At 39.3% G+C, this 27,741-nt stretch overlaps 2 protein-coding genes across 2 annotated transcripts in view; both read right to left on the bottom strand.

Annotated features, from left to right (window-relative positions):
• Positions 1-7,689, bottom strand: part of ephb6 (eph receptor B6) — a 47,680-nt gene extending 39,991 nt beyond the window's left edge. The window contains exon 1 of the mRNA XM_042489320.1: positions 7,605-7,689. Coding sequence (XP_042345254.1) covers positions 7,605-7,662 — 58 coding nt within the window. The 5' untranslated portion in view covers positions 7,663-7,689. The remainder of the gene's footprint in view (positions 1-7,604) is intronic.
• A 2,228-nt stretch (positions 7,690-9,917) lies between these two features.
• slc2a3b (solute carrier family 2 member 3b) lies at positions 9,918-23,753 on the bottom strand. Its single transcript, XM_042489362.1, has 11 exons — positions 23,660-23,753; positions 22,880-23,035; positions 18,934-19,038; positions 18,321-18,481; positions 17,828-18,068; positions 16,943-17,105; positions 16,536-16,723; positions 14,527-14,631; positions 14,336-14,437; positions 14,041-14,244; positions 9,918-13,194 (listed from the first exon to the last, which is right to left on the bottom strand). The coding sequence occupies exons 2-11, from the start codon at positions 22,901-22,903 to the stop codon at positions 12,952-12,954; spliced, it is 1,536 nt and encodes a 511-aa protein (XP_042345296.1). The 5' UTR covers positions 22,904-23,035; positions 23,660-23,753; the 3' UTR covers positions 9,918-12,951.
• Between the last annotated feature and the right edge of the window lie 3,988 nt (positions 23,754-27,741).

Below are 27,741 nucleotides of genomic sequence, written 5' to 3' on the forward strand. Positions count from 1 at the left end.
AGCATGCACATGTCAAAGGGAGTTATCAAAAAAATTCTCTAGCGGTTAAGCTGAATGAAAGTGCAGCTTCAACAAACAGCACATACGCCAGGTTAGATGACAGACAAATGTCTGGGATGAGTCGCTGAACAGGCAGCAACAGGCACAGGTACAGGAGGAGGACTTTTCAACCAAAACTGACTCTCTTATTTGATTATAAGACGCTTGCAAAAAATAAGAACATCTAAGGGAACTGCATTTTAAAGGGATAGTTCAATATTTTGGGAAACATCCTATGATTATTCATTCCCTTGCCATGAATCAGAGCCAGGGTTTTACTGGAAAATAACTAGTTCACGACATGCTGTATGACCTTGTTGTTCCAAACGGCTACCCTCGAAGGCGGAGGGAAAAGTTGGTCATCAGAGAGGGGGGGGGTGATGTTGTATAAAAATGGAGATAAAACTCATTTCCAGATAGTCTCTCCTTGATTGTGTTGCACTCACAAAAAGTAAAAGAAATGGTTGCAATGACAAATGAAAAAGAGAGCTCGTGAGAGAAGTTAAAATCCATTCATTCAAACGGAGCCATTCGATCGTCTGAGAGGCAGTTCTGATGAAGTACACTTGTGTCCAGATGAAAAGATCAATACCACGCTCATGTCTGCTGATTAAATAGGAAGCTACTGCCAGCAGCTGGTAGCTTCACGTGGCATATAGATTGGAAACGGGGGGAAACAGCTAGCCTGGCTCGATTCCACATGAACATGCTATAGATGGTTTGTTTAATCCAGGGTGTCCACTGTGACACACTTAGATTTAATGCTTTGTAAAGACCTTTTAAACCAAATTAAAAGACTTTTTTTTTGAACAAACCATCTTATTCAAGCATTGCAGGTAAAAGTATGACGGTAATGTGGTCCAGTGCAGAGGTGGGTTTTATGTAGGAGTATGGGTATTTATGTGAGTTAGGTTATTCTACATTTTGCCAACAGGTATACAAGTTTAAAGTAAAAAGTCAGTTTAATGTTCAGTAATAGGTTTAAAGAGTTGTAACGTGGACAAAGAAAAGCTTGACTTATTTTGACGAAAAGAAAGAAATTGAAAGATGAAAAATGAAACTAGATAAATGTTTGTGGCAATTAAGACCTCGATTAATATTTAAGGGTATTTAATGACTTTTAAGGCTTTATAATTATAAAATTGAAAAATTACATTTTAAGACTTTTTAAGGACGCACAGACACTTAGGTTTAATCTGTACCATTTGTGATTCAATGTTTTAATATGTGATGGAGTATTTCTGGATTAAGCAAATGAGATGAAACATGTTAATTAGTGAGTTTTCATGTGTGTTTGTTGGCTTTATCATAGAGCCAGGCCAGCTGTTTCTTCCTGTTTCCAGCCTTCATGATAGGCAAAGTTGTAGTTTCATATTTTCCATACAAACATGAAAGTCGCATCTTTTCATCTTTTGACGATTTTTGGCTCGATTCCCTCTCCTGACAAATCACCAGCGAGGCCCCAATTTCTTTTTTAACTGCTTTTAAAGATCCTCCTATCAGATTTTTCTGTGGTGTGGGGTATGTTAAGTGTTTTTTACATCCCCCAATCTGCTCCAAAGTCCATCTTGGCTGCACTGATTTCATTTTGCAAATATTGAACATGTTCAATATTTATGATCTGTAAATACCCTCAGGATTGCAAGCAGTCCCATGGGTTTTAGTGCAATATGAAATCTGATTTTACTCAGACTTTATCTTCTCCTGCTTGTGCTGTGACATGTACAGTCCATGTTCACGCTGTCTCCTCGACTTTATACATATTTTTACTTTTTTTTGTTAATTTCTCCCAGAAAGTAATGCCAAAACTAATCGAGCAAGATTTGTAGTATTGTAGTTGTTTGTGAATGGAATCTGTTTGTCTGTGGTGTGCTGTTTTGGGCAAATTATTGCTCTCCATACACTAGGAACAAAATTGTTAAATAAAGTGTTAATATATCATTACATGTTATTAATCATGGGGTTAATGTGGACAACCCTTTAGTCTGCAAGTAAGAATATTTCCTAAAATACTGTCAAACCATTCATTCAGCCTGTTAAGGCATACTCTCAGACACCACTCGAATCTCCATCACTTGACTAAAACACTTTAGACTTTGGCTGTGTATTTAAGGCCAAAGATAGGTTAGATTTGTCAAGAAATAAGCAGAATTAATGAGACGCTGTGGAAAAATATTCCTCAACGGTGCTACAGCAGAAAAATGCTCCGTCCCCCTACTTAAATGTTCACTGGAGGAGAATAATGTGTGCACAGCGGAAATGCAGAATCAAAACCTAAGTGTTAAATACAAAAGTTGCTACTTAAAAGCACTGAATTTTCCATTAAGAGAAACCTAGAGTTACTTACTTGAGACAGAACGTGCTACAAACATATTTTCATCACCATCTCCACCCTCATCGGCCACTAAGAAGAAGGAATGTAAATCTTAGAGGAGATCAGTTTACTGTAATCTCATTGTGTCATTTCTGAATAGCGAAGCCTTCAACAATCAAACTTTTGCTGTCACGCTGTGCAGTCGATGCCAACACGCTAACTGCCAAGTGCAGCTTTAATGTGAAATTCAAAACGCCAAACTACATTCCTCTGTCACAGCGGTTCATACCACGTGTTCATCTTTCAATTACATTTTGGCTCTGACTCTTTGCCTGTCCGCACAGACGTATTATCTGTGACGCTATCTGCCATGACACTGACTGACTCCAAGCAGAGAGTCTTGGCTCGCAGCCGCCTGAGGGCTCCAACCTCTCATATCACAAATTGCACATCATGTGATTCAATTGAGGAATTACAGACCTCTCAACAGCCGTGGAAAATTATGTCTCTTTTAAAAATTACAAGCAAAAACACTGCTAAAAATACCGCCTGGTCACAGTGTAGTGTTGCAGTGTCAATGCTGGGGATGCTGCTTCCTCCACTTCACACCAGCATGCGATTTCTCTCTTTCTGCAGCTCGGTGCACATGCAGGCGGGAGGAACGAGGACAGGAAGCTTTTTAGGGCTGTTAGTGGCATCCGTCCTGCAGCTCTCCCACTGTGACAAGCATGCCATTTATTTTCTTATCACACTTTCTCTAATTTATCATGTCCTGAAAAGGCGGCTTACCACACCCAGGATCAAGGGTAGTAGTCTGCCTAATTAATATCCAGTTAAAGCCAGAAACAAGGCGGCGGGAAAGATGGCCTGGATGACCTTAAAGTGAGAATGTAAACATGGCTGAAAGTTTATGAAGCCTCTTTTTTTGTTCTGTACAGATAATCAATGGTGGAAAAAATATTTTGTTAAGGAATTTAAGTTCCAGTACTTAAATGTTAAAATACTCTGCCTAAGAGATTAGTTTAATCAGTAAGTTCTGCTGTCAGTATCTAACTCATTGGCTGCAAAATGTACATTGTGTATTAAAGTAAATGTACATGATATGCTGGTGGGTCATGTATCATACAACTTTATAATATTTTTAATTCAAGCTAGAATGATAAATTGGCCTGGCCAATATTTTGGCCAATTAGCTAACTGCAGATATCATAAATCAGATATTGGATATCAAAACCAGAGTGTGTATCAGCCAATAAGTAACAAGAAAATGCAGTACAGAAATGCCTAGTTTCTCTATCACATAGTGTGTCCACCAGAGGGCCCTAACCAGTTTTTTTTTTTTTTCTTTTTAACTATAAATGTTCAGATTGTTTGTTAAATTTCAGTTTTCATTTCAATTTCAATGTTATTTGATTTTTAAAAACGTCCAGCTGTTAATCCAGGAGCTGATTATTTTAGACAAACAGGCTAAAGATTAATGCAGTGAGAGAGGAAAAACAGCACTTCAGATCTTGAGAGTAAATAAATAAAGAGTAGGAGCTTAATTTAGGAAGTATTATAAGAGAAAATGTTCGTTATTTTCGGGAGAAATGGGCTTTTAATTTCCCCTGGATCAAAATAGTAAATACAGAAGTATCCAATTTGAGACACAGCCACAGTTTTTAGGGCTTAAAGTGTAGCTCAAAAAATGTGTTGCATTAGTAGCCTAACGGTTACAGCGACGTGATTACTTTTTCCCCAGAAACGAGTAGTGTTAAGGAATACAATTTGTTATTCAGTAATTTGATTAATTATTTACTTGATTTATCCTGGTAACGCTCAGTTACTTTGACTTACCTGATGACAGGTGTCATGCCACGGTAGTTACCCCTGATAGGATTTGTATCTCCGGCCGCGGGAGCGCGCATTAAGCTGGTGTTGCATCAAAATGTGTTCCCTTGTCGAATAGTGTTCCCTCTCTGATAACGCACCTGTGTTGTGTCTCAGTTGACAGACGGGAACGGGACGTGCTAGCTTGATGCAGAAGCCGGAGGTTTGGGGAGGCAGTTAGCCTCAAAGCGGAGAAATGCGACTCCTGGTAATAACTAAAGTGTTTTATTAATATAAGATGTGTTTTTAGTTGGCGTGTTAATTTTTAATCACGGGTATGACTACTTTCAGGAGCACTCAAGAGCTGTGTGCAGTCACCGGGGCTAAGCTAGCTGCTGGATAGTCGGTAAGTTATGTTGATCAAAATTTGGGACTTCTTGCTCGTTTTTTATCTCAAACGTTTCCTTTTTCGTTAAATACGAAATATTTGATGTGTTTTATGGGCACTTTTTTATGATACTCGGTCGAGTAATGAATAGCGAGTAATGAAACGCGTTACTTTAGCTGCGTAATAACGGTAGCTAAGGCTCCTACCGTTAGCTAAGGGCAATGTTACTAGCTAACGTAACGTTACTAGTTAACGTTACTTTTTCCAACTACCAATACTTTAGAGTACTTTAGGGCAGTTTTCACACATATTGCCCGTCACTAGAAACAATTGGTTTATTCCGTAATAATATATTATATTTCATAAACTATTATTATTATTACTAGTATTATTATCATAATATTATAGCTTTGCAATGGGGTAAAAAAAAAAAAAGTACAAAATTCCCCCTAATAATACAATGGAGTACAAGTTGAAAGTATTGTAAAAGGGAAATAATGTTTCAGTGTAGTACATTACCCCAAAATGTTACACTAGTGCTGCACTGGAGTGTTTAGGGACTTTGTCTTGTTTTTAAGAGGGATGGGGTGGTGCAAATTGGATGAGGCACTTCGGGTAATTTTTTAAGCACAGAGTTATGTTTTTTTATTTGGCTTAGGGAAGGAACATTTAACTTAAATGGTTATAATTGGTATTTATTTGAAATACCTTTAAAACCCCAAAACCAGCAAGTGAGTTTCAAAGGCTTGTTTTCCTGAAAAAAAAAGAAAAACTCCAAAATAGCACCACTTATCAAAGACCGAAACTGTGATATATGGTTATATATGATGAACAGAGAGTCATGTATTTTCCTCTAGTCACTCAGGGAGGCTCCAGGAAAAATATTTGTAGCTCCTTGGAGGGTCATGATAAAAAAAAAAATTAAAAAGTCACACCACAGCCACCCTTCTGTTTTGATAAATAAAGTAAAGCCCCTTAGTTACCTCCACCACTGAAGATAACACCTGCAAAACCTTCACCTGATTGGAATTTTCTACAGAGAAAGTGATTCACATTTTAACTTGTTTTGTTACTGGTAACACTTAAGTCAGTTTGTGCACCCTGTTGCCTTTTGGCAAAATTACATTAGATTCCCCTTGCACAGTATGACATAAGTTCCATTAATGATACAAGGTTAATTTCTGGATATGCATATCTCGGTGAGCATGACCACTCATCCATGACGGGAAGAGCTGGAGGGGCATCAGGTGCGCCTCCTGCACAGGCCTCCCCTTCACTGTAGTGTGTTAATCCAATGTAAACACGCAATCCTCGACACAAATCCAACAATTTAGAGGCCAGCCATGTGGCTTCACATCAATACCTCACTTTAACAATGCATGTGGGCGAACACATCAACACTTGCACAGGCAGCCAGTGATAGTGATAAATCAAACACCCTGTCACTCACACACTCTTTAGTTTGCCTGCGTGTAAAGAGGCAGAAAACTAGCTTTAGTACTCTTAACTGCAAGAAATGAAGGCAAAAATGACATGTTTTTGTGGTTTGTGGTGTGAGAAGAGACAATAATAGGCGTTGTTAGTGGTTGATACACATATACTTCAAAAGCAGTAGACAATAAAAAGACAGACAGCAAACATATCAGTTAACCAGTCCGTCCAGACAGATTAGTCATTTACTGCGATCAAAGCAGGCAGACACTATATCCTCCCTTCGTGACATAACTTGATGTTTCCATTTATGTGGATTTATATTGGCCTCCATGCTATTGGGTTAATACTGTATTATGAAGAGCTCTATTTCAATTACACAAACAGAGTCAGTAGGCCAGTAACACTGTGCAGCCTCTCTCCCTCTCTATCATTCTGTCTCATCTTAGTCCAGGCCATCTGTTACAAGTGCAGCTCGAATCTGTGGCATGAGGCTGACATATAAGTTACCTCTGTTACAGAATATTACTGGCACACACCTCGCAGTAAACTACAGCTAATGGGAGATGAGCGTGAACAGGTGCAGCTCTTTCCAACGTGCAGTAAGATCCTTTGAAAGTAATTTGCGTGCTGACGGTTGAAACCCCGTCAAGTGTTGGGGACAGGATGTAGGAGCAGAAAGCTATGTATAGTAGACGCACCTATAAGAATACACACTCACACATATGTACAGATGCACACATACACACACATTTAAAGGCAGTTTGAGTCATCTAATTAATTCTCAAGTCAGCCCACTCTGGTCTGACTGAACACTTCATAGATGGAGTTAAGTATCAGCCTTTCTAGACAGTCTTTCCTGTTATTACTGACTCGCTCACTCACTTCTGCACTTATTAAGACATCTAATATATCCATGTTTATAGACAAAGTGCGTAGAGTTAAGAGACATTCATTAGACAGACTGTGGAAACAAGGGGCACTGATAGCATTACCGGAGAGGGGGCAGGGGTCTCAGGCTGTCACATCTGTGAGATCATGAGTGACACGGGGGCAGGCGGGGGGTCGCCAAATACATAGTCAAAGAGAAACGGGTTATGCAACTTATTATTCATTTGTCTCCTGCCTCATTTCCATATTCTTTTGTTGCAGGAGCTAGATGGGCCCTGGCGTGCACCTGGCACCTCCATGCCAACAAAGTCCTATCTGATGTGCTGCCACAGTGGCACACAAGCATCTGGGTACGTATACATACACACAGATGCACTCAGACACACAAAACTAATGCAGACATTGCTGTGTGAGCAGGGGGAGAGGTGGCAATTACTCAGGGGGTCCCAAACTGGAGGCTGGGCCCCAAAAAAATGAGAATTAATCAGACTTTGTAGCGGTGTTGTGGCCTTACGTGCCACAGTTTCACACATTGTTAAAGTGACCTGTGTTCCCAGAGAGCCGCATTCTTAGAGAGCTATTACAGAAGCATACTAAGTGTCCATCCTTCACTTGTGGGCGCACTATGAGCACATGATGAGAGCGCTGGGCACACTCTCCATCCCACTGTATACTCACGTAAACACACACGTGCAACCATAGATTTAATATCAAGAAAAGTTTAGTTCTTACCTTCCTCAGCTGAATTGGGCTGAAAAAACAGACAGAGAGACAGAAAGACACTCCACATCTCCACTACTGAATGACACTGACAGAGAGAGAGAGGGAGCATGAAAGAAGGAAATAGAGTGAGTGTGTGTGACAGAGCGAGGGAGAGGGGGGTGAGAGAGGGGGTGGAGTCTGTTTGCTCCCTTTATCCAAGAGAAGGAGAGAGAGAGAGAAAGAGGGAGGATGGGGGGGGTGGATGGATGAATGGATGAGGGAAGGAGAAAAATATTTAGAGAGTGGCACATACAATAAGTACACTGCCAACAGAGGAAGTAAACAAAACATTGTTGTCAGAGAGACCAGGGAAGAGAAAGAGATGAGAGAGTGACAGGAGGAGTGTGGGAGAGAGTTTTTTTTATATTTGAGAGAAACAAAGAAAGAGGGAACGCAAGGGAAAGTGACAGAGGGAGAATAAAGTGGAAAAATTAATAAACAAGTTTGTCTTGTCTCTAAAACAACTGTCTAGACATGTCTGACGACGTCAGTTCTCGAAACGCCTTGCACAAATTTCAGCAAGGCCGCCTGGCAGACTGTGCCTTAAAATGTGGCATCCCTCACATGTCTGGACACTGTGCTAACTTGCATTTTTCAAGCTGTGGCATGTGAGAGTGCCCAACTTCTTTTTCCCTTTTTTCTTGATCTCTCTCAGTTCCACCTTTTATGGAAAATGGATATAATTTAGACACATTTTTGGATGCTCTCCATCCTCCCTATTCCTAACACCTCCCCCCTCCTCCTCCTCCTCTCTCCCCTCTGTCTCTCAGACACACTCCTCGCCTCGCAGGATTGCTCATCCAGACAGTATCTCAACACGCACTCATACACACTCATGCAGACACACGCTGAGTTGAACACTCTTTAAGATCATGCATGCCGCTCACTGGTCAGACCGCAGTACTGCAGCTTGTTGATGGGCTTTCATGCCCCAGTTCACTGCATTGAGGAAGACTTTAGTAGACTCTTGCAGGGAGATGCTGCCGATTGGCTTGACACAGTTAGATGGCCCCATTCCCAGCCAGCCGGGGGCCCTGTACCCAAGGCTCTTTGCTCCGAGAAGTAAAGTGAAGAGGGAAATGGATCGCACAGTCCTCCAGTCATTAAGGGGGGAATTAAAACTTCTTAATCCGTTTTCAGTTTGTTCAGCGGGAACTTGTTCCCTGTGCCATTTTAAATTGAGGTATCGACCGAAATAACCCAGTACCAAGTACAGGGTCATGGAAAACTCATGGAGTTTCTGAATCATATATTCACATATACAAGTTTTAGAGAAGTCATGGAATTTTGTTGTGTGTAATGAAACTCTTAAAATAATCCTTCAGTGGATAGATTTCAAGGAAATGTAACATCACAGCTAATTTAATTTCGGTAGCTGTCGATGTTTAGCTCTAATATGGGGAGATATGTGACCTTTTGTTTCCCATCATGTGGTTTTTTTCATGCTTTCTTCATGTGCCAGCTAGCTGGGTTATGTTTGAAAAGCGTTTGAAACTGATATGTTTTTAGAAACAACAAGCAAGTGGGTAAAGAATGCTGCAGCAGCTACAATCCATAGACAAGTTGACAGTTTAACATGTTGAGGTACCAACAAAACACTTGAAAGTGTGGCAGTACGACACCTGTGCTGTCTGGTGGTATTTAAGGTAACTAGATGCTTCCATGCGCATGATGGGTATCAAATGAAGAAAGGGTATCAAATGAAGTACTTTATCTGTATTGCTATCACTTTTAGGCTACTGATATTTTCACTGGTATGGTAATTTTTTAAACGATACCCAGGCCTAATCAGGAGACTTTGAAAACCCTATTATGGACCAAATTATAAAGTAACCCAAATTGTAAGTCATTTCACTGAGGAAAGAAACACTAAATTGCATAATAATGAAATTAATCGATAGATACCACCCGAATTGTTTAGTCTTCTTCCAAAAAAATTAAATGAACTATAATTCACTAAAGATTTAATGTGCCTTACGTGCAAAAAAAACCAAACCACCCTACACTTATAAAACAGCAAAGACCTGTAATTTCAGAAGGATGTTTTCTTCAGAGCAGCACGTTGAAAGTACATTTTTAGGGGAATTTCTCTTTGAGGTAAATGTTCTTTTGCATCTCTACATGTGGTCTGGTTTGGCTTTTGAAGCTGTGACCCAAGAGAAAGTCTGACCTCATAACTCCTCCTTTTGCACGCACTTCTAAAAACGTCATCACAACCATGAATATATCATTTTAAGCCCAACTGTTTAGCAGCAGCAGCCACAGGATGAAACTGAACTCTGCTTTTCAACTTATGGCTTTATTTCAGTGTTTCAGAGGGTTGGTTAGCTCTACAGTGTTTAGCTGCACAGCTGACTGAGGTTTTGCGGCAGTGCAGAAAAAGAAAACAGAGTTGCCACAGTGTAGAAGTGCGTACCAGACAAAATACCAGACAAACCTCTCACACTTTCATTTGAGCACAGAGACTGCAATTACATTAAACATTAATTGCTTTGACTCACAGCATTACAGACAGAAAAAAAAAGTTTATGCTCATAATTCAGGTCCCTTAAAAGATGGACGACTGTATTTCCTTTTAAGCTTCTCAAAGCAAGTGTCACACATATTAATACAGCAGCAGAAGAGAGGACATTATGATAGAAAAACAGTAAAGGTCAACATCTCTCATGTGAGGCACACTCTATTGCCGTCACTTCTCACTTACGTTTACTGTTAGGCAAGATGGTGACATTCACCACAGTGACAATGCAAGACATATCAATGGATGTAACATAGATGACACAGGATTATGAGGCACAAATAACCCATACACACCCTAACACGTACAGTATATTTACAGAGAGACACATACAATATAAACAATCATTAGAGAGTAGTCTGACTGCCAAAGTGCAAATGGAAACGCTGCTAAGCTCAAACATTGAAAAGTGCCACCTCCACCTCCCGAGTGGAAGGTGCAACTGTACAAACATTGGCACAACATTTATAAGCATGTATACTGTGATGTAATAGTTGATCGGGATGCAATAACCGGCGATTCTACAATATATACAATATTTCATTTTTTTGTGCGTTAACCACTGAAATAGATAGAATTCATTTAGTGTTTTTATTCCACATCACTATCCCACATGGCTGATGTCTTGTTTCGACTGAGATATGTGTTGTAACTTAATTATCAGTAGACTTGAGTGTGTTTCAATACATCCTTCAATTGACTGTGTAACACTGACTCTTGATTTGATGCCACTAGAGTTGTTCTGATACTGCCTAAAATGCTTGACCGGGTATTGGCTAGAGTCTATGCACCGACCAGATACCACATAATCTATTAAACTTTTCAGGGTTAAATTTTTTTGGGGTGGGGTTGTACATGGTACTTATCAATATTAAATCTATTGCATATAGTAGATGACAGTCGTCCCAGTTTGGAGAAGCAGGCTGGAGTCCGACACGGAAGCTAAACGAGCTAATGCTGTGGAGGGGGCAGCTTGCCAAATAAGACAATTCCTACCAAAAGAAATCAGTATCTGTTTAAATGTATGCTACATTGAGACTGTTTTCACAGCTTAAACAGTGATTTCCAACTGGAAAATGAAGCTGGTGTATCACTATCTTTAAAGCCAGATTCCACTGAGAAAAAATAATAATTTAACATTGCTAAACAGAGGAGCTGCTGGTCTACTGTTGCCTCCCACAGTTACTTTGTGCTATTGTGTGACTTTGGTATTTAAAGGGGTTTGTTCTGATTCACCAAAGTCACACAATAACACTAACTAACTAACTAACTAACTGATCTAAACAGCAATAGACCAGCAGGTCCTGTGTTCAGCAAGCTAAATTGTTTTGTCTCAATGAAGTCTGGTGGCTTTTACAAGAGCATAGATGGTGAATTAAAGCCACTAAAGGCCTCCCTGTCAAAACAGCCCATCTGCAAAAAAGGTAGAGCAGTGAAGGTACTATCAACATAGGGTACACATTAACTGATATTGATTATTTTAGATGGCTAAAATACATTTTGTTGCTCACTTATCCACAGCGGTGTATTGCTTTGCTTCTGTGTCAGTACTCTGTTTCTCTGCATCAGGAATTTGTCAATGCTTTACACTGGATAAAAGAAGCTCTATGGCATTCATTATCTGTATTTCACATCCATACAGAGTTACTAGTATGTGGCTGTCAGACTTTTTTTCAGTGCATTGGTATTGGATCGGTACTCGGTATCGGCTGATACACGATTTCAGATATCAAAAATGGTATCAATAGGGATAAATGGCATCAGAACATCTCTAGATGTAACTATTTAAGAGATTGTTGGATATTTTATTTCACATCCTGTGATGCAGAAGTTGCTGCTGTACTGGTGTCAACAGATTTTTAAGTACAGTGATGATGAATGTGTTTTCTATGCCACAGCTAGAAGCTGAGTGTAACACAAGTAACCACCTGAGTTTCTGTATCCAACTGCTGTAATGCATACTGTAAATGACTGCACAACAACAACTTGGTTGTACTCTGCATTGAAATCACAAGAGGTTAGGTTGTGTTTTTAATAGCAAAAAAAACTATAAGGAGACTTTTTTAAGGCCTGGCGGTGCTAGGCTACTCCTCATTTTATACAAAAAGTATACTTTAAGTAGATAGTACTAATTTACATCACTGGCCTTCAAATAGTACACAAACATCCTCCACTCTCTCGGGGGATGTTGTGCTGCAGGATGAAATATTATCTTCTACACGCTTAAATATATTTTAAGTGCTTTTTATGCACCTGAAGGGGAGAGGGACTGCTGTAGCACCTCTATGTTTATTCTGTATACTCAAGACAGCATGGCTCCCTCCCCCTGGCAGCAAGGCACATCAGGCAGGCAGACAGGACAGCAAGTCTTTTTTTTTGGGTCAAACTACCAGGCTCCAAAACCAGCTTTTCAAGCTTGACCTCAATACATAAACCTCCCCCAAATCCTGCAACCTTTTTACACTGGGGGTAGCTGAAGTCCTGGGATTTAACACTGAACATATGTTGATCCTCTCATATGGCAGTATGCGCAGAGCTGGCAGTGGGAATGTCAACAAATATTAAGCACTTGTAATTCAGTTAAGTTTGGCCCATGTTTAAAGCAGGATTACATGGAATTCAGTCAATTATTTAAACATGCGTAACTTGGGAATCTTTAAGTCTGTATTTTGTTGGCTTTTTTCCTGAACACACCCTGCTGCTCTTTCATCATTTGTGTGTTATGAAATATAACTCCTTACAAAATCTATGTGTTTGAAACCTGTTTGACTGTATTGTACCCTAAGTCTTCCTTCTCTCTTAAGGAAGATCCACCATGGGAACCTTGTCTGTGGGGGACGTGGGAGGAGGTTCTTTGCTCTCTGTTAGGCCGGCGACCACAGCCTCAGACACCGGGGAGGGTTTCCTTGTGCTGGCAGCAAAACCCTGAGCAATGTCGTCAAAGGTACGTCCTTTAGTCTCAGGCACTCGCAGGTAGGTGAAGATGAAGAACAGAATGAGAAGGATCACGAAGATGATGAAGACATAAGGACCACAGAGTTCCTGATAAAGGAAGAGAGAGGTTGGTGATCGCATGACAAAACTCATACTGCTTGTACATCTAATAGTCCAGATACACCAAACTGACATCAAACAGCTAGTGGTGAAAAAGTCTGACTTTTGTGTCACTTTATGTGCCCTGTGTTTCAGCCAAATGGTTGCACTTGATGTACCGTAAAGACTACAGTCAATGACCAACTAGCATGAACATTCTGCGCCTGCGTGAGAGGAAATAACTCTCCATACCAGCAGGTGGTGGTAATTTGTGCGTTATTCAAAAAAGAAACCAAGAGACAACAGGGTCGATTCAAGACGCTGGTTAGCAAGTTGGCACATCAAAAACACAACCCCATGTTGAAAGAACTGGGGATACATGCCTTGCACAAGGGAACAATGACAGAAAAAACCAACAAAAAACAAACCATTCCTGCTAAGAGCTCAATACATAGTGTTAAAAAATATAATCTTTATTGAATTACTACCAAGGTAATGTGTCGAACTTCACGCTCTTGAAATGTAATGAGACTCAACAAACATCATCAGATGACTGATGGTGTGATAAAACGTGTGAAGCTAAAAAAATCACATCGGTGGTAATCCAAGGACATATTTTTGGGAGCATAGTCTAGCGTGCGGACTCTGTTTTTTTGTCTCTTGCATGATCTGTCATCCAGTACCTAGTGTTCGTCGTCTGGATGTGCATGCTTTTGTGAACTTTTTAAATATAATCTTACCTGATATTGCAAGTGTTTTTTCTATCTAACAACCCTCTGACTTAGACTGAAGGCCAACTATCAGTTTGGTGCATCAGGGCCCTTAAGATTTTAGTAAAGTAAATGTGGTCCATACCGCCAGTTTAGGGAAACCCAGCCCCACTAGGAAGTTAGCGGTCCAGTTGGAGAAACCAGAGACAGCCATGGCGGCAGGTCGGGGCCCCTGGGAGAAGAGCTCAGCCACGATGAACCAGGGGATGGGACCTGGACCCATCTCAAAACTGGCAACAAAGCCAAACACAGCCACGATGGCCAGGTAGCTCAGAGACGGGGTGGTCTTCTGCTCAAAGAGAGAAACAAAGAGGATGAAAGACAGGAACTCTTTTTAAAATTTTTATACGCAAAAAGCTCACAGGACAAACATCACTCACCACCAAAGACAGGGAGATGGTCATAATGAGGGCAAAGAGAGCCATTCCAGCCAGACCAATCAGGTGCAATGTCCTTCGCCCCGCCCGCTCAACCAGGAAGAGCTGCAGTCAAAACCAGTAAAAGATGGATTAATAATACAATTAATATAAAACATGCCTTTTATTAAGGCACCAAACGTGCAGTCACTCACAGAGACAACAGTAAACACGGTGTTGACAACTCCAGCTCCTATTGTGGCGTAGATTGGTTGAGTAACACCAGCTGTGTCAAATATACCTGTAGAATAGTAAAACACCTGTAAGAAAAGAGAGGAAGAGTTATTATTATGGGCCACATGTGTAGTCTTTAAAATCACATTACATCAAACCTTCCTAAGTTGATATTTTTGTTTTGTTACAAGCGACTAGAGTTGGATATCGCCACTGATGTCCGAAATCTATGTGATTCAGATTTACAAGTTTGTGAATAGATTTGCAATTTGATTCAACATTGATTCAAAAATTAGGGGTATTTCAGCTACAATACCAATTTCTCTTTAATATCAAAGAGATCCTATGAGAGCGAATGCTAGAAAGTGTACAAGGAAGTATTTAAAAAGAAAACATTTAGCACAGGATTAGAATATTAGAATATTTTAAATATAACTAAATGTTGCTGGAGCAGCAGCAATAATGTTTGGAACAGCAAAATCACTATATAAACTCTATAATATCTCACTGTAAACAAATCTAAAATGTCAGCAAAATAAATCATATTTCTGTCATCAAGTACTGAGTGAGGTTTAGAAAGAATGAAGAGGACAGACATCAGTCAGTATTAGTCATTCCTCCTGTCCTCTGTCCTCCTCCATCTGCTGCAGATGTGACTCACTGCCTGCAGGTACTGCTGGTGAATTTTAAGATTTGTGGCAAACTAAGCTTAATAGTTAAACCACATACAGACAGCTTTTTTTTTTACTTGTTTGTAACAATTTGCTATTAGCTGAGCTAGCGTGCTTTGCTTGTGTAAAACAAGTGGAGACCTCTGGCTAAGATTTTGGGGCACGTGGTAGAATCTGATCCACTGCTTGCTGTATTCGGGATACTGAGGGAGGACAGTCCTCTTAAAGGACTCTTTTCAACTGTGGCAAAGTTTGTAACACTTTTAGCATGTAGATTCATTTTATTGAATTGGAAACAGGCTCAACCTCCCACCTACATTATGTTGATAAGAGATGTTATGCAGCACTATAAATTAGACAAGGTCAGATTTATATTACGAGGCTCTGTTGACAAATTTAATAATACTTGGCAACCCTTTATTGATTATGTAAAAAGGAGGCAGTGAGAATCCTCCCAACTTTATGCTACTGCTACTAGGTTAAGTGTGGTGTCAATAATAAACATGTAAAGCAACCCTGTGTTTTAATTGAAATTTATACTGCATCTTGCATATTATGTTGTTTTTGTTGAGGTATGTCAGTATATGTGAACTCCTCAAATTTCTGTGGGATTTTGTATAATCTATTTTCAATCTGTCCTGTTTGATTAAAAAAAAAAAAACCAAAAAACAGCCAGGACATATGTAATACTAGCAAGACTAATTGGTTGAAAGCTTCATGCATCTGCAAGATAGGATTCATCTCAGATTTTATGAATGGATATCAGATCATTCAAATAAATTTGAACTGGTTAAATCTTTTTTTTTTTTTTTTAAACTCATCCCTACAGACTCCATTTATATTACATGTACTCACTTGATCCAGTGTCACAGTAATAAAAAAGTATTGTTTAGTGCAGCTAGCTGCTTCTATCTCCTGTGCTGGTGAGTGATATAGGTCATGTTTGTTAATATATCTGTCAGTCCGATCAATGCTGGAGTCTTTAGCCGCAGGCTGCAGCAGCTTTACTGCGATTGTCAGGTCAGATGAGGGGACAATAACACATTTAGTCAGCCTGGTGACATGACCTTATTAACAAAATACCTATCAAATACCGCTGTGATTGTCTCTTTCCATTGACCCTCAGTGGCTTAGATTATTCCACTCAATCTAACATTGCCTGAAGCAGAGAAGCATCTCTTGTGCTTGTCAGACACATTTATATAATTTCATTAAATGCTCCTTTAAACATTCATGTACGAGATGACATAGACTGAACACTTGGTATTCACCGTGATTTATTATGGGATTATGTTTTTTTTTTGTTTTTTTTTACTTACAGCGTTGATGCCAGACAGCTGCTGAGAGAGCTGGAGGATTATAGCGATGGTGATTGGTTGACGATAATTTGGGGAGCGGAAGAGTTCAAGGATGGTCACTTTTTTCTCCATGCTCATCCTCATCCCTTCTTCCTTCATCTCCTGAATATCATCGCTCACATCCTCAGAGCCACGCAGACGCACCAGCGCTACAGAGAGAAGACAGGATGAGGGCTGGAAGTGAAGTACATTATTATGCAGAATACAATGTCAAGAGAGGTTGGAAGGGTCTTGGAACATCGTGGTAAAATTTTAATACATCACAGGGCCATGCCACCCACAGATCATCAAAAATTTAAGAGCAGTTCTAGACAGTCTCATTAAAACCTGATGTTGCCATCTTATTGACTTAATGTCTCAAAACTGACCTTTTCTAGCTTCCTCCTCCTGGTTGAGGACAATGAGCAGGTATCGGGGGCTTTCGGGGCAGAAGCACAGCAAGATGCTCTGCAGTATGGCCGGCAGGATGGTCAGAGCCAGCAGCAGAGGCCACAGGGTGTCTGAGCCAAGCAGAAACTCCAGACCGAAGATCTGCAATGCACAGAAAACGACAGAGAATGATATACTTACTATGGACTCATATCAGGTGAGTGTCAATTTTATCACTCTATAGCAAGTTTCTCAGCTCTTTTCCACCTTGCTTTGTTCACCTTGTCAGACATTTTCAGCTATCTTGGCTTTAAAAGAGTAGCATCTAAGACTGCTCCTTATTTCCTTATGTACAATCTATTAATCAGTCATGTGACCTGTGTTTTTTTAAGAATATTTTTGGGGCATTTTGTCTTCATCCAGTAGTGAAATCTTAACAGTAGGGTTTGGCTGATATTGGTTTTTCAGGTCCAATAGAGATTATTAGTAGTTAATGAGACCGATATTTGGAACTGATATGCATTTACTATAAAAATGAAAATCTTTCTGCTAATATTTAGAATTTGGAATATAACAAACTCCGACACAAAACTTTGTTTAAATCCCTTTAACAAATATGTTTAATCACAATCAATACTTTCAACATCATATAAGTTCCTAGCTTTTTTTTTTTTTTAATAAAGTCAAGTGAAAGCTCTATCTCAAAAAGTTTGGTAAGATGAAAAAAGCATCCTGTTCTGGAGAAGAGTTGTGCAACACTTTGATTTTGATGGACATAAAATTCTTCAGGGCTGATGTCTTTTGTCCACATTATTCTGAAACTTCATTAAAAAAATATTCAAAAAGCATCAGTAGTTTAATCACTTCATATCACAGCATCATACCTGTGCCACCAGGATGCCAATAACGACACCCAGCTGGTGCAGTGTGCCAAAGGCTCCTCGGACAGCAGTGGGAGAGATCTCACCCACGTACATGGGTGTCAGGCCAGTACACAGACCGCAGAAGACACCGATTATAAACCGTCCAATGATGACCATCTCAAAAGATCGACTCACAGATGACAGCCCCATCAGAACCCCACCAAGCAATGCCAGGAGGTTAGATATCAACATGGACTTACGCCTGGTGAAAAGAGACAAGTAACAAAAAAGGACAGAGTAAGTGAAAAGAAAAAATAAGCAAAATAAATAGAAAATTAGGCAGTAAAATTGACTAATCGAGGGAAATAAAATGACGCAAAATAGCTATAACTGCATTCTGTGGATATTAGTCACATTATTTACAACCATACTAATAGTCTTGAAACAGAATGTTATGGTTGATTTACTGTCTGCTATCCTATATTAAACCATTTTTGCACCACTGTGTTCTCACCTGCCAAATTTGTTGACCATGGCTCCAACAGAGAACGACCCGATCATGCCTCCCACACTGAAGATGGCCACAGCAAAGCTCCACACCATGGTGTTGGCTCCTGGGCTGAAAGGCTCCTTGTACCGCTCAGTTGAGACATTCTGGAAAAATCTTCGCAGTTTCTGTCAAACCACAGGAAAGAGTGGCTGCTGAAGTGGCTGCTTTTTAGGTAAGTGTTTCCCTTATGCAATTTACAATCAGAAATTTAAGGCCAAACAGGTGTGACAGAACATGTGCTGGATGTGTATTTGGGAGTTTTTTATGCATCCACACGGGGGCAGTATAGTTCAGTATTGCCACCTTGCAATGTTGTGCTTTCAAATGTGAGCAGGCATATCATGTCTTACACCATAACTGTTAATATGCAGAAACAGGTTAAAAGCTTTGAAATGATTCACAAAATGGCAATTAAAAAGCTTCATTTAGATGTTACAATATTCATATCACAAAATGAGGGAAGATGTGGTGGTGCATCTATTATTAATCCTTTTCTCTTAATGCTTTTCCCTGCTGTCATAAAACATTAAAACACTAAACATCCATTACAAGAATCCATCCAGAAACACATACACACCTGCTCGGGTGCATTGATGACCCCGGTGTTGTAGCCAAACTGTAGTGAGCCGATGACTGCTGTTGAAACGCAGTAGAGAAGGTAAAATGTCACCTTCTTCTTCGGCTGTCGAGAGAGAAAAGGGGTATGTTACATTCAAACAATGAGCGAATGAAGTTTATGTACAATCATCCCCTCAGTTTGTGTGGGGGACATGGCCTGTTCCTGCCTCTACAAAGCTCTTGTTGTTAATAGTGACACTGGTAACATACACAAACACACACACACACACACACACACACACACACACACAATGAGCCTTTCTGCATCTGCTGTCCCTCTGTGTTTCCAGCTTTCTGCATTCGGCACTGCTGGGGAAGTTAGGTGTTACAACACTACACAAGCTTCATGATTTGCTGGTGAGGTATTTCTAAGCTAAGTAGCTAAAGACACCCTGAGAGAATAAGACTGAATCCTATTGTGAGTGTTTTTCTCCCCTGCTGGTTTCAGAATTAAAATGGGTTTAGCTCATAATAACAAGCTAATACACCTGACGATAATCCCTAACATGGCAGGGCCCGTTGGGGAGTGAAATTTGCAATATGTAAAAGTGTCCAACCAAGCAGAACTGAACAGAGTAATTGGTTTAAATGAGGTTGTGGTTCCAAGTCTGCTGAGGGGCCATGCCAAAAAAAGAAAATTTTCAATCAAAGTTTCACTTTGACAACCAACCCTGTGACTACATCTCTTTTACACCGACTTTCTTAGCCGTTTTGAAAAGGTTATTATTTGCATCCAGTGTCGAATGGTCCAAAGCGGCTCATTAATGAAAGGAAATCCATTTTAATCATCCAGTCTTTTCAAATTCTGTCCCCATTTCAACACTCATGCCTCTCAGCAACATCAGAGAAACATTCATGATAGTGTTAATACATTGTTTTGCACAATCACACTCAAGTCAAACACAGTCACAGAGACAATGAGCTTTGTCCCAATGTTTATCCTGCATGATATCATTATCTGCTCAGATAAAATAATGCACTCCTCAAACGTCATGAAATGGCTTGTTCATTTAGAAAAACTAAAACTAAATCAAAAGGCAGTTCAAAGAGTCTCCCCCTCCTGAAAGAAACTGTCTGTTCTTTAATCTGACTAGCCTCCTCCTTTCTCTGATTCACTCAGATTGAACAGGCCTTATTGATAACAAAACCAGCAAAAATGTTCTTCAAGTACATAATATCTTTTGGCCCCTATCAGGTATAAGTTAAGATACCCTCCACGGTCAGAATAAAAACCACACACAGGAAGAGGCAATAAATTACTTGGAAATATTTCACTACAGTATGATAGCTACAATCAGTCCTAATCAAGCCACAGTGTGTTTCTCAGGGACGTTATGGCCTTGTCTCACAATAAGAACTATACCAAGCTGATCTGAAACACTTGTATGAGAGTATTTTTTGAGTTTAGCTCACAGGAAGTTTTGCGTACGTGATAAAGTGATATTGACAGGGAAAGGCAGAGTTCTGGTCATAAAACATTTGCATGATAAAGAAGAAGTGAAGAGTGAAAATGAAGAAAGAAGGAATCTAAAATTTTACATGTTACCACTCATTGATTGCATGCTGTGTTTGACCCAAGATACACTGGAGAGCGGTGTGGATATATGTGTATGCTTGTGGTATAGACATGCCAATTTTACCTGCAAAGACATGCTGCTGTTGAGTAAGATTTAGACAAAACGCCTACATTGTTAAGCCTCTTGCTATACAGCCACTCCAAATTAGGGAGTGGCAGACTTGCATAAGGAGCATTATATATGATGTGAATCTAATGCGACTGACTCAGAGGTCATACCAGCAGGTTGTGGGCATTGTGGTTGCACAGGCACGTATTCATTCTGGTGCATTTTTCAGTGTTTTGTACATAGGTTACCAAGCATATAATGTTATAATACAGATACTGAGGGCACAAGTTTACTAAGCTGAGCTTGAAGTACTCATAAATATGGATGTTTGGATATGCACAATTTAATGTCAGTGAGAAAACTGTCTGCTCCAGAAGAACATGTTATGCAACTGAAAGGTCCAGAAAAGCCACTAAATGGAGTTTGTGTTAAGATTCTGTTCTCGGCTGCTGTTTTTCAAGATTAATGTTTTAAGTGTAATTTTTAAGTTTTACCATCCTAATGTGGTTACTTCCTATACTTAAGTTTGGTTCATTCTCTCTCTAAAATTAAATATATATAGAAAATTGAATAAATTACTCCAAACTAGAGTTGTACCAATACAAGTATAATAAATGCCTAAAATGCTGTATTGGGCATCGGCAATATGGTAGTATAAGCAAAAATCAGAAATCATGTAATTTATTAATAACCTTGAACGTAGTTTTACACCCGGATAAAACACCAGTTTTCAAATCAGTTCTTTTTTGCCACTTTAAAACCGTAGCCTACACGGCAACTTAAACTGTGCAGCCATTGGCAACTGTTTTAGAGAGTCGAAAAAGAATTGATTTCCATTGTATATGTTATTGTTAACTGTTAGCAATATGTCAACAATATTGACAGTATTTTACTCTGCAGTTACACTGGTAAAAAGGTAATGTGTGCAGTAGGCAAGGCTTTAGTTTGAGGGTTAATAGTTTACAGCTGTTAATTTTATTTCTCTTTATGGCAATGGTATCAGAACAGTACTCGATATTGGCTGATATGCAAGTTGTGGTATTGTTATCAGTACCAGGAAGGCAAAAATGGTATCAGGATATCTCCACTCTAAACATCAAGCTGTTACTATGTTGCTATTTTCATCATTTGTACGTTTTCAGAAGAAAGACTCTGGATTGACACACCTTTTCGTCGACACTCCACTTCCACATTCATGTCATCTTGCAATCTTGGTGCCTCTCTCTCTCTCTCTCTCTCTCTCTCTCTCTCTCTCTCTCTCTTATTCAGTACTTCTCTTTCCCGTGTTTCATAAAAATTAGTTGTATTTCTCCCTTTATGTTTTCTGACTATATATTGCATTGACCCTCTGTTGTGTCTCCTTATCATAGACATGACTTTTGCAGCATCAGTACATCCAAAATGAAGTATATATACTACAGAGTGGCATATTTAGATTAGATTTTTGTGTGCATACATTTTGCATGAAGCTTTTGGTCTTGAGTGATAGTTTTGATGGTGGTTTGGTGGGTAGTTACATCAACACACATGGTGTGTAAATCTTAAGCAACAGCCATGCAAATGTGGTAACTCCATGTTTCAAAACACAAACCACAGGGAAGGTATGCAAAGTTATATGATGGCAGGCAGATTTTCACTCCCTTTAGATATTCTTTATAATGCCCAAGAACAAGTGCATCCAAATTCAATTTTAACTCCCACGTGTAGCATGTTATAACTAGCAGCACACCCTATTCCTCTGTACTAGATTTGTGCTCTAACAAGTTGACAATCTTGCTTCCCCCTTTGCAAATCTTCCTTCATCATATTATTACTACTCCCTCATCCCACCTTTCCAAGCAAAAAAACAGCAAGAAACTAAAACACACTCAAGTTCAAACTTGCCACCCACCAATCCTGTCTCCCCCTCTATTTCTCTTAGTCATTTCCCGACTGAGTGCTCGACTTGTCTCACCCTCCATCTCCTGCTCTTGCCAGAGAGGAAAAATACAGAATTGCCATCCTGTGACTCGTAAATACCACATTCTTATTCATTAGGACGTGTTGGCACAAATGAGGTTTTAGAATAAAACAAACAATGGCAAAATGGCTGGCACTCTTCCTCAGGGACCACTGGGAGTTATCACAGACAGCTTAAATTAACATGTTTGTGTCTGAGAAGGTTACTGTATTGTGTTGAACAACATCATATGTGCAGGGTTTAAAAGTTGAAATTAGTTTTTTAGAATAACACGTAAAAACAACACCAGCAGTCCATGCAGCAATAGAGGTTATATTTACCTTATCGTCCTCCATGCGTTCCATTTTTTTCAGCTAGATAGAAGATATTCAGAAGAAAAGTACAGGAACTCAAGCTGCAGCTTGAAGTGTCTTAAACTGAGCTGCCTCCTCTTCCTTACGCACACACACCTCTGTGCAAACAGTCAGCAGAGAAACCTGAAAATAAACAAACACAAGAACAATATGTGACAATTATAAAAGAAATAAATAATACACGTTTAAGACTCTTAGTAACTATCCTATAGCTCATACCAGATAGGATCATAAACCACAGAGCTAATGGACTCAGATAGAGTGGAGCACTTTTCTACACTCACTGAATTCAACAGGAGTTGGTGCCCAAAATGACAGTAAACCCCTCCCTCTGCTTCCGTATTCACCCTCCTCTTCTGCTCTCTCTAATCATGAAATAAAAAGAGAAAAGTGATGTAACTCCCTCTCTTCAAATGAAATTATTGACGCTTTGCTTATTTTGATCAATTAACACCTTGTCAAAGGACTGCAGAGACTTTAATAGCCTACGTTTAGTGGTGGAGCTGCAGGTGATGCTGCACTAAATAAACTGGGTTTTTTTTTCTGATTAAAAAAAAAAGAAGTTTATCGCCGACAAAAAACTACTTTAACTATTATAATAAATACATAAATATGTTATGATATTTTTAAAACAATAAAGACATATAAGTTAGCATCTCAAAGTAACGTGTACATTTTTTTTGACAGCGACAAATCTCGTGAATTAATCGGCGTGCTTAATAAAAAAAATGAATGTTTGTTGTTTACCGTTATATGGGATTTGTGCGAGCCTTTTGTATCCAGCAAATCAATCCAATCCAGATTTGATTGTTCAGACATATGTTCAGCCCTCCCTCATGACTGTGAGTTTTTATAGAAAGTGGTACAAGTTTACCCGCACGTTTCAGCGCTTTTTTTTTTTTTTTTTAGTCTTTACGCACAGGGAAGCTCCCCTATGCATAAAAAGCGCATGCAAAAACTCCCACCCAGCCGACTCACTCGTCTCGTGTCGTAATGTCGGTGGCAGCAGCGCAGATGCATTTCCGCTCAGCTGGAGAAGTGGGACGTGCTCGAGCGAGCGTACAGTACTGAGCCGAGATGGAGAACAAACGGTGCCGGTGAAAGGAGGCTCTGTGCTGCTGCTGGCCCGTCGACTGCCCACCGGGGGCGCGAGAACAAAAGGCAATGTGCACGGAGTTCAGATACAAAGCCTGGTCATGCAGAAATCATGAGACCGGCTCAGTGGGTGGCAAACAAACGGGGAGCCCTCCTAATTCTTCATCAACTATGTCTAATCTTCACAACCCACCTAAATCCCATTCTGGAATTTGACAAGTTCTCCAGAAAAATGCGAGTGAGCACAGACATTTTTAAATCCACCCGGGGAGCTTGTGGGATAACTATATTAAAGTATTTTGTGTATTTTTATTAGATTTTCATTGACAGTTTTAATTGAAGACCCTTGACATGAGTTTGATCTTAGATTTGGGTGACAGTTTAGCATTTTACACTAAATATAAAAAAGTCTTTTTTCAGGTTTGGGAATTAGTATTTAGTTTAGTAGGAATTTAGTTGAACAGAGTTCCTCCAAGATATGGCTCAGAGAAACAATAAACTCGGTCTGTCTATCTATCATGATTTTCATCTTACAGAGTAAATAAATCACGAAAGACTGCAAAATTGCACACAGATTTTTTTTTAAGAAGTTGAAAGAATATCAATTATCAGAAAACTGCATTTAAGAACATAACTACCATTCTTTTTTCATTGCTTTTGTGTTTAGTTAAATTTATTTCAAGTAATATTATTATCATGATATTCAACATTAGGGTGTGTTGCATATTTACCTTCCAGCCCTAAACCAAAAATTAAACTCTGTAAATAAGAGTGTGTAGAAGTTGAATATTTTACATCAGGCCATATCAATTAAATTGACTTGTTTGTAAATTATAGTTAGATTGGCCTAAAAGTAGACAGTAATCAGTTGTCAGTAGTAGTCAGTTCATAGACTATATATATATTGTGTGTGTGTGTATATATATATATATATATATACATACATACAGTTTAGGGGTATGTGTTACATAGCTGTAAAACTTGGTCAAAATAACCATTTAACACCAACCAGTTCTGAGTGGATGCTAAATTGACACTGCACTGGGTACCTCATTCAACTCAAATTAGGCTAAAGCACTGGTTCTCAACCTTTTTGGTGTCAAGGACTCCTTAATTGATACACACTACGTCAAAGACCCCATAAGATAAGATTTTGCTTCAGGGGCCTTCCATCTGAAATGATTTTGTTTTTTAGATATGATTAAGACCAGAGTTCTGTAGTTATCAACAACAGTGGAGGAGATAACCATGTCGGAAGTGAAACCTATGATCAGAATAGTAACTCTTTCGACTCACAACAGGCTCACTTTCATACTGAATTAAATTGTTAAATTCACTATTCTTCACTTTTTTTCTTCATTCTTCGCTCAGAGTGCCATTACTCCACTATATCTCTTTACATAACAAATAGTGGTTTGCTGCTGTCGTATTGAGCTGCTTTAAAACTGACTCAGTGTTTTGAACCAGGAATTAGTGCTGGAGGTTAAGGACATGCCCTCTGTGTCCTCAGTCGCTGCTACAGCCCTGATAAGTATTGTAAACCCTCTAAAATATGCAGGATTAATGACGGAGTAATTATGAGAGTTGGTCTTCAGTGTTCAGAATAATGAAGTCTTAACAACCAGCTCATTTTCTTAGAGCTCAGTTTAGGGAAACATTTTGAGGTTGTTTTGTAGATGAATTTTTAATCATGCGTGTAATCATGTCCAGTCCAGTTCCCATTTTAATAAGTTTAATGACATGTTTTCAGTATGAGTTTTAAAACAGTTTTAACAATTCATCTGCCTGTTTGAACTTTTATTCATCCATATCTGTGGCTCATTATGAAACTGCCATCACACATTGTTTCAGAATTAAAACATCAAACTCATACATGACAGGAAAAGAGTCACTATGATGTAAACAGGAAAAAGTTAACAAGTGTTTCCAGGAGATTTTCAGAGCCCTCAGCTCTAACCAAATTTGGGCTGATCCTGTAGACGTAAGACCTTAAATATGACAATATGACAACGTGTTTACTGCACATATATTTTTAGAATACCTCAAAATCACGGCAGGTACATTCACATTACAATAATGATAATATTTTATTGATTAACTAGAGATTAAACATAATTAGGCCTGCCATCAGAGGTACTCAGGGTTTCCACAGTCATGGAAAACCTGGAATATTGGTGAAGATTCTCAGTTATCAAGGTCATAATTCTAAGTGCTATATTGTAGGCAACTGGACTTGAGTTTCTCCCAAAAAAAGCTAAGCAAAGTTAGCTGCACTCACTCCCTTCTCTCTCACAAACACACACACAGCCCATTACAAAAAACACTGAGTACCCTGAGCTCTAAAACATCCCTGAGCTTCTATATTGAAAGCAACTATTACACTTACAAAAACCTGGAGCAAATGTCTAATTTTTTCAAGGTCTTGAATATTCACAGAATTAATAAAAATCATTGAGAGTTTTGAATTCATGGAATTTTCTTGTGTGTAATGAAATTAATTTACAGCACTCTTCTGTGGATAACCCTCAATGTGATGTAACAAACATAACCAACTATTAAAGACTGGAAAGGGTTGCTGTTTTTTTTTTTTATAAATTAAAGAAGTAAAGTAGGTATGTTGTGAATAGTCATTAAATTTCATTATGGGTCTTTGAAAAGTCATGGTCCAGTTTTGAACTTTTACTGTTTAAATGTGTATGACCCTTGTATTCAGTGTGTTTGATTTATTATGGAGCTGATTCATCCAGAGCGCTGGGGAAAAAAAGTAACCGGAAATCTGTTGTAACGGTGACTTTGCATCAAGATGGTTCTGATTAATGAGGGAGGCTCCTTCCCTTTTTCTGTGTAATTCTGTGGAATCTCAATTATTTCATTCAGTCTTAAAAAAAAACAAAAAAAGGAACTAACAGAGAAAGGGATGTGCAAATGCTCAGGCTCAGTTCCCTACAGCTATTGTGTATAACAATGCTTTTTTCATTTTTCAGAAAATACACCTCTCCGTCCCAGCATCCCATCTGGATCCAGTGAGCTGTTGCCAAGGAAACTGAACCTGCAGCATCTCCTCTGATGAACTGGCCTCAGTGAGTAAATCAAATTATAAGACATCTGCAAAGAGCAAATGCAGATACACTGAGAGAGGGGGAGAAAGAGAGAGAGAAAGGAAGTGAGCAAAGTTAGATGCACTCACACCATCTCCCTCTCTTTCATTCACTCATGCACGCACACACACACATGCACACACACACACGCACACACACACCGAGGCCATTACCAACCACATCCTGTAGCCTGAGCTCAAAAACGTGTGTGGTCTTAGACTCTTGCTGATGATTTAATACCAAAGAAATAAGTTGCCCTTTATGAAATTTGACTGACTTTTACCCCATACACCCTACACAGTTTGAACAACTGACACAAAGTTAACATGTAGAGCCTGTTCCTTTGTTTTACTCATTGTGCCAAAACCTTTTATGCTTGCATGCTTGCAACAGCCAGGGCTGGAGGCAATATGTCTTCATTCTGTCTGTCTGTTTCTGTACATCCCATTCTCCTGAAGGCAAAATCTCAATATCGCCTTGAGGGAATTTCTTCAAATTTGACATAAACATCTTCCTGGACTCAAGGATGGACTGATTAGAATTTGATGGTCTTAAGGTCAAGGTCACTGTGACCTCACAGAAAAATGTTTTTGGCCATAACTCAAGAATTCACATGCTAATCATGACAACATCAAA

The sequence above is a fragment of the Plectropomus leopardus genome, chromosome 7 (assembly GCF_008729295.1).
Source record: "Plectropomus leopardus isolate mb chromosome 7, YSFRI_Pleo_2.0, whole genome shotgun sequence".
Taxonomy (NCBI): Eukaryota; Metazoa; Chordata; class Actinopteri; order Perciformes; family Serranidae; genus Plectropomus; species Plectropomus leopardus.

Excerpts from the sequence above, each read along its gene's own strand:
- slc2a3b (XM_042489362.1), bottom strand. The coding sequence starts at position 22,903 with ATGGAACGCATGGAGGACGATAAG. Across the intron at positions 16,724-16,942 it reads GGAGGAGGAAGCTAGAAAAG|CGCTGGTGCGTCTGCGTGGC; the intron begins GTCAGTTTTGAG and ends TTCTCTCTGTAG. Across the intron at positions 14,632-16,535 it reads AGCTGTCTGGCATCAACGCT|GTGTTTTACTATTCTACAGG; the intron begins GTAAGTAAAAAA and ends CTTTTCTTACAG.